This window comes from Entelurus aequoreus, linkage group LG15 (genome assembly GCF_033978785.1).
Source record: "Entelurus aequoreus isolate RoL-2023_Sb linkage group LG15, RoL_Eaeq_v1.1, whole genome shotgun sequence".
Lineage (NCBI taxonomy): Eukaryota > Metazoa > Chordata > Actinopteri > Syngnathiformes > Syngnathidae > Entelurus > Entelurus aequoreus.
Window position 1 is genome coordinate 3,168,269 of NC_084745.1, and position 7,990 is coordinate 3,176,258.

At 41.9% G+C, this 7,990-nt stretch overlaps 1 protein-coding gene across 1 annotated transcript; it reads right to left on the reverse strand.

The window, feature by feature from the left end:
* Positions 1-2,647: 2,647 nt before the first annotated feature.
* fzd8a (frizzled class receptor 8a) lies at positions 2,648-5,211 on the reverse strand. The gene has a single exon (XM_062021908.1). The coding sequence runs from the start codon at positions 4,974-4,976 to the stop codon at positions 3,231-3,233; it is 1,746 nt and encodes a 581-aa protein (XP_061877892.1). The 5' UTR covers positions 4,977-5,211; the 3' UTR covers positions 2,648-3,230.
* Positions 5,212-7,990: the final 2,779 nt, after the last annotated feature.

Sequence of the window (7,990 nt, forward strand, 5' to 3'; positions counted from 1 at the left end):
CAGTAAAATTGTTAATAAAAAACAATTATTATCTCTTCCCATTCAATGAGGACAGAAAAGAGTAGCAATGTCGCCATCAAGTGGACAAAAATGCAAACTACATTTAATCGGCCATTAAAACTATTTTTGCAAGATAGCTTTTCTTTAATGTGGTACATTCATGTAATTTACATAAATATTAGATAAATAAAAGGTAGGTAAGTGAAAAAACGAAATACAAATGACAAAAAAGAGTAAGCAACCGTACATTCCTCTATATTTACCTCTAAATCTAGTAGTGGTTCAAATATGCTGTCATGTAGTAGCATCTTTAAAGGCCTACTGAAAGCCACTACTAGCGACCACGCAGTCTGATAGTTTATATATCAATGATGAAATCTTAACATTGCAACACATGCCAATACGGCCGGGTTAACTTATAAAGTGACATTTAAAACTTCCCGGGAAATATCCGGCTGAAACATCGCGGTGTGATGACGTATGCGCGTGACGAAGTCCGAGTAACGGAAGTTATGGTACCCCGTAGAATCCTATACAAAAAGCTCTGTTTTCATTTCATAATTCCACAGTATTCTGGACATCTTTTGCAATTTTTTTAATGAACAATGAAGGCTGCAAAGAAGACAGTTGTAGGTGGGATCGGTGTATTAGCAGCGGACTACAGCAACACAACCAGGAGGACTTTGTTGGAGCGCTAGCCGCGCTAGCCGCCGACCTCACGTTGACTTCCTACGTCTCCAGGCCGCCAAACGCATCGGGTGAAGTCCTTCGTCCTCCTGCCGATCGCTGGAACGCAGGTGAGCACGGGTGTTGATGAGCAGATGAGGGCTGGCTGGCGTAGGTGGAGAGCTAATGTTTTTAGCATATATATATATATATATATATATATATATATATATATATATATATATATACATATATATATATATATATATATATACATATATATATATATATATATATATATATATATATATATATATATATATATATATATATATATATATATATATATATATATGTTGTTGTTTTTTCAATTTAATTACCAATGCGGTGAGCGACTTTGACACATTTTGTATATTAAAGATGTTATTTGCTATTTGCAAAAACATATTTCTAGCTTTTGTGTTATAGTTGACAAAACACATAGTTGTTTGTGTTATATCTAATATTCCTCATTAATAACAAATACATTTGGTCGTATAAATCCACTTACTTGTAGTGTAGGACACTCGTTAGGTGCTAATTACAATCCACTGTAAGACCAATTTAAGAGATAGACAGTAGGTGTCAAACTACTGTTTTAGAGAATATTAGTGAATATTTAGGAAAATAAACATATAATTTATATGTTTATTTTCCTAAAAATGAGTTTGACACCAAATGAGTTTGACACCTACTGTCTATCTCTTAAATTGGTCTTACAGTAGATTGTAATTAGCACCTAACGAGTGTACACAACTTAACAAAAATAATAACAAAAAACCTTTTTGTACACTACAATATTATCTGATCATGCCGACAAAAATACTGTAAATACTTAAATATCTGTCATATTAGTTATCCATAAATGTGTCAGTAAAAACATAATAATCAAAAATGAGGCTATTATATGATATAATAGCTTCATTTTTGATTATTATGTTATTATGTAAAAATGAAGCTATTATATCATATAATAGCCTCATTTTTACAAAATAACATAATAATAAAAAATGAGGCTATTATATGATATAATAGCTTCATTTTTACATAATAACATAATAATAAAACATAATAATCAACAATGAGGCTATTATATGATATAATAGCCTCATTGTTGATTATTATGTTTTATTATTATGTTATTATGTAAAAATGAGGCTATTATATGGTATAATAGCCTCATTTTTGATTATGTTTTATTATTATGTTATTATGTAAAAATGAGGCTATTATATGATATAATAGCCTCATTTTTGATTATTATGTTTTATTATTATGTTATTATGTAAAAATGAGGCTATTATATGATAGAATAGCCTCATTTTTTATTATTATGTTTTATTATTATGTTATTTTGTAAAAATGAGGCTATTATATCATATAATAGCTTCATTTTTACATAATAACATAATAATCAAAAATGAGGCTATTATATCATATAATAGCCTCATTTTTGATTATTATGTTTTTACTGACACGTTTATGGATAATTAATATGACAGATATTTAAGTATTTATTTTTGTCGGCATAATCAGATAATATTGAAGTGTACAAAAAGTATAAAGGCAGGCCAGGTTTTTTAGGATTATTTTTGTTAAGTTGTGTACTGCTGCGTTTTGACCACCAGGTGGTACTGTTGGCTGCATTGTAGCTGAACTACAAAGTGGAGGTTTTTTTTTTTGGTCCTCACTGAAAAGATTGCACACAATCCGGTGCGAGGAGGGCGTTTGAGGTGTTTCCTGTCGGAAAGTTCACCGCCATGTCGTCTTCTCCGAGCGCCAATTAGGACCACAAGGATACATTTGTGGCAACAACAACCCCCCCCCCCCCCCAAAAAAAGGCCTCGATTAGAAGCTCCAAAAGATGTGAGATCATGTGAACAGACCACCTGTGGCTCGTCCTTTTGCAAGTTCACAATCACTCACGTCAGGGGCCCCCGCACCCCCTGACACGGCCCCGGCCCGATGGAGTGATGTTCCAATTCAGGAAGAAAAAAGAAGGGTTTCCACCCAAAGACGCTCTCAATGGTGGCCGCCCATCAAAGACGGACATCAGACGGACACTCGGGAGCACAACCACCTTTTATTCCGGAAAGATCAAAGTTAGCGGCGATGAAAAGAGAACCCCCCTTTTTTCTAGCTGAACCCCGACTCCCGCCTCTAATGACCACCTCTACTACTTCCACTTATCAAAGGTTTTATTGTCAAAATAGAAGTTTTTCAAGACACTTTGTACAAAATATACACTACTTATAAACTTCTCTTTTATACACAAATATACATAATATATAAATACTTTGTTGGAATTACAAAAACCCGTAAAAGAAGACAAAACAAGCCAAACTCTTAAGACTCTTAAGGCTTTGAGACGACTATCTGGCACAGGATGGGTAGAAAAACTGAAGTAATGCCCCCAAAGTTGGAGATTGGAAGTTCTTTCCGATGCAAATTGCTTAAGACCGGGAGGGCGTGTCGGGTTATCTCCCGACGATTAGCAGTCCTAAGCTGCTTTGGTGGGCTTCCATTCAGACCTGCGACAATGGCATCTGCTTGGGGCAAGACACGGAGCTGGCCGTGCCGGACCGCCACGTCAGGCCCGTGCTCACGTCGCTGTACATGGAGCCGCCCGTGGCCTTGCTGCCCCAGCAGCACCGGGTGCAGAAAGTCCTCCAGGAGTCCAGAGTCTTGCCGGACCAGATCCACACCCCGGACGTGATGCCCACCAGAAGGCACATGAAATACTTCAACATGAAGACGGCGTAGTCCGGCCGGCTCCGGTCGCGCTCCTGGAGGCAGTCGGAACAGTTGTGGGTCGTCTCCCACTTGTGTCTGTTGTGTTGCTCGTAGAAGAAGCAGGCCACGATGACGGTGGCCGGGACCGTGTAGAGCACGGTGAAAACGCCGATCCGGATCATTAGTCTTTCCAGTTTGTCCGTCTTAGTGCCGCCTTTCTTGATGACGTTCCGGATCCGGAATAGAGATACGAATCCGGCCAGGAGGAACATGGTGCCGATGAAGAGGTAAATAACCAAAGGGGCCAGGACGAACCCGCGTAGGTTGTCCAGGTTCTGGTTGCCCACGTAGCAGATCCCGGCCACAGAGTCGCCGTCCACAGAACTCAGCGCCAGGACCGCTATGGACTTCATGCTGGGGATGAGCCACGCCGCCAAGTGGAAGTACTGGGAGTAGCTGGCGATGGCTTCGTTGCCCCACTTCATCCCGGCGGCCAGGAACCAAGTCAGGGACAAAATGACCCACCAGATGGAGCTGGCCATGCCGAAGAAGTAGATGAGGAGGAAGACCACGGTGCACAGCGCCGGCCCCGTGGTCTCGTAGTGGATGTGCTCCACGTCGTACTCCCGGCTGCAGGCCACCTTCTCGTGGCCGGCGATGAGCCGCACGATGTAGCCCACCGACACGAACATGTAGCAGGCGGACAGGAAGATGATGGGCCGCTCCGGGTACTTGAAGCGCTCCATGTCGATGAGGAAGGTGGCCACGGTGGCGAAGGTGGACACGAAGCACAGCACGGACCAGAGCCCGATCCAGAAGGCGGTGAAGGCCCTCTCGTCGGGGGTGAAGTAGGGGCTGTGGCACGGCATGGCGCAGTTGCCGACCTGACCCGTTTTCACGCGGTTGTACAGCGGGTGGCGCTCGGCGTCGACCGGCACCATGGGCTCCAAGCAGGCGCACCCGGGCTCGCAGGGCGCGGCGGCGGCGGGCTTGTACTTCCGGGGCGCCCCGGGTCTCCCCGGCTTCACCTTGGGGGGGTTGTACCCCTTCCCCGGGTTGTTAGTGGGCTTGGAGAGGACCGGCGAGGCGGTGGTGGCGTCGGTCCGGTTGTAGTCCATGCACAGCGTGTCGGGGTTGCCTTGCACCGGCAGCAGGTCGCACTTCATCCGGTCCGGCCACGGGAAGCCGTACTGCCTCATGAGGGGCGCGCAGCCGGCCCGGGCGCGCTCGCACACGCTCCGGCAGGGCGGCAGCGGCTTCTTGTAGTCCTCCAGGCAGATGGGCGTGTACATGCTGCACAGGAAGAACTTGAGGTCCGGCGAGCACTGGATCTCCACCAGGGGCCAGAACTGGTGCACCTCCAGGCCGGCCTCGTCCTGCGTGTCGTGGTTGAACTGGTTGGGCATGTGCGTGTAGTTGTAGCCGATGCCTTTGCACAGCGGCACGGCTATTTCCTGGCACGTGACCTCCTTGGCGCCGGACCTGCGCAGGAGCGCGAGAGGCAGGAGCAGGTAAATCCCCCACAGGCCGAGCTCCATCTCCTCCCCGCGGCTAGACTCCGCGCGGCGAGACCATGTCGCGTCCCCGCGGAGCGGCGAGGTTGTTTACCCGGATGGCGCCGCCTTTCTTCCCGCGCAGCACAACGCCGCCGACACACACAAAATAAAAAATAAAAAAACGCGTCTCGCCTCTTTTTTTCTCGGTCCTGGAAGCTCCTGACGTGACGTGACGTGACGTGACGTGATGTGGAGGCTCCTGACGTGATGGCGGCTTCTCTTCAAATCGCTCGCAGGCGGACCAGGACGCGCGTTTATACACAAGAGGCGCGCAGGCCACGCCCCCTGGGCTGTTCGACCAATCACCGCGCGACAGAGGCGGGGCCTCGTTGTGTTTATGTTTTGTAAACAGAGCTAAAATAACATTCTTAGCGCCTGTTAGCAGCTTTTTATGATTTGTTTCTGAAATGTTACTCGTACAACTGCATCAAAATGACTCATATTTGACACACGCAGCTATATTAATACTTTTTTTTTTTTTTCAAAATAAAGCGCTTTTAAAGACGCAACTCCAACAACAACAAGTCAGCTCTCCACCACTACACACTAACACTTTATTAATAATAAGTATTGCAATTATATAATGACACAATATTGATATTGTTTATTTAAAGCATATCTTACAACATTTTTTCCATAAATGAAGCATTTCCAGCATGTAAATAACAATACTACAGTAGTATTGGCCACGAGATGAGACTGAGAAATGTGTTTAGAAGGTAATAAACTGTTTTTTTTATCCTCTAGACATGAAAATATTAGATTTATGATGAATAATTCAGACGTTTATCTCTGTCTGAAAGCAGTTAACCGTGATAAACCAGGGATTACTGTCCTAGTGAGCGTGTGGCACACTCACTAGCTGTATTGACACCACACTGATAGCTCAAATCGCTCGCAGGCGGACCAAGCAGCTTTTCATGATTTGTTTCTGAAATGTTACTCGTACAACTGCATCAAAATGACTCATATTTGACACACGCAGCTATATTAATACTTTTTTTTTTCAAAATAAAGCGCTCTGAAAGACGCAACTCAAACAACAACAAGTCAGCGCTCCACCACTACACACTAACACAATATTAATAATAAGCATTGCAATTATATAATAAGACAATATTGATATTGCTTATTTAAAGCATGTCTTACAACATTTTTTCCATAAATGAAGCATTTCCAGCATGTAAATAACAATACTACAGTAGTATTGGCCACAAGATGAGACTGACAAATGTGTTTAGAAGGTAAGAAACTGTTTTTTTTATCCTCTAGACATGAAAATATTAGATTTATGATGAATAATTCAGACGTTTATCTCTGTCTGAAAGCAGTTAACTGTGATAAACCAGGGATTACTGTCCTAGTGAGCGTGTGGCACACTCACTAGCTGTATTGACACCGCACTGATAGCTCAAATCGCTCGCAGGCGGACCAAGCAGCTTTTCATGATTTTGTTTCTGAAATGTTACTCGTACAACTGCATCAAAATGACTCATATTTGACACACGCAGCTATATTAATACTTTTTTTTTTTCAAAATAAAGCGCTCTGAAAGACGCAACTCCAACAACAACAAGTCAGCTCTCCACCACTAAAAAACGAACACCTTATTAATAATATTAATACTGATATTGTTTATTTAAAGCATGTCTTACAACATTTTTTCCATAAATGAAGCATTTCCAGCATGTAAATAACAATACTACAGTAGTATTGGTCATAAAATGAGATTGACAAATGTGTTTAGAAGGTAATAAACTGTTTTTTTATCATCTAGACATGAAAATATTAGATTTATGATGAATAATTCAGACGTTTATCTCTGTCTGAAAGCAGTTGACTGTGATAAACCAGGGATTACTGTCCTAGTGAGCGTGTGGCACACTCACTAGCTGTATTGACACCGCACTGATAGCTCAAATCGCTCGCAGGCGGACCAAGCAGCTTTTCATGATTTGTTTCTGAAATGTTACTCGTACAACTGCATCAAAATGACTCATATTTGACACACGCAGCTATATTAATACTTTTTTTTTTTTTTTCAAAATAAAGCGCTCTGAAAGACGCAACTGCAACAACAACAAGTCAGCTCTCCACCACTAAAAAACGAACACCTTATTAATAATATTAATACTGATATTGTTTATTTAAAGCATGTCTTACAACATTTTTTCCATAAATGAAGCATTTCCAGCATGTAAATAACAATACTAAAATAGTATTGGCCACGAGATGAGACTGAGAAATGTGTTTAATCCTCTAGACATGAAAATATTTGATTTATGATGAATAATTCAGACGTTTATCTCTGTCTGAAAGCAGTTAACTGTGATAAACCAGGGATTACTGTCCTAGTGAGCGTGTGGCACACTCACTAGCTGTATTGACACCGCACTGATAGCTCAAATCGCTTGCAGGCGGACCAAGCAGCTTTTCATGATTTGTTTCTGAAATGTTACTCGTACAACTGCATCAAAATGACTCATATTTGACACACGCAGCTATATTAATACTTTTTTTTTTTTTTTTTTCAAAATAAAGCGCTCTGAAAGACGCAACTGCAACAACAACAAGTCAGCTCTCCACCACTAAAAAACGAACACCTTATTAATAATATTAATATTGATATTGTTTATTTAAAGCATGTCTTACAGCATTTTTCCCATAAATGAAGCATTTCCAGCATGTAAATAACAATACTAAAATAGTATTGGCCACGAGATGAGACTGAGAAATGTGTTTAGTCCTCTAGACATGATAATATTAGATTTATGATGAATAATTCAGACGTTTATCTCTGTCTGAAAGCAGTTAACTGTGATAAACCAGGGATTACTGTCCTAGTGAGCGTGTGGCACACTCACTAGTGAGTCCTCGTTGTATTTATGTTATGTAAACAGAGCTAAAATAACATTCTTTCCGCCTGTTAGCAGCTTTTCATGATTTGTCTCTGAAATGTTACTCGTACAACTGCATCAAAATGACTCATATTTGAC

Bases quoted from the DNA above. Each gene is read 5' to 3' on its own strand.
- fzd8a (XM_062021908.1), bottom strand. From the start codon at position 4,976: ATGGAGCTCGGCCTGTGGGGGATTTACCTGCTCCTGCCTCTCGCGCTC.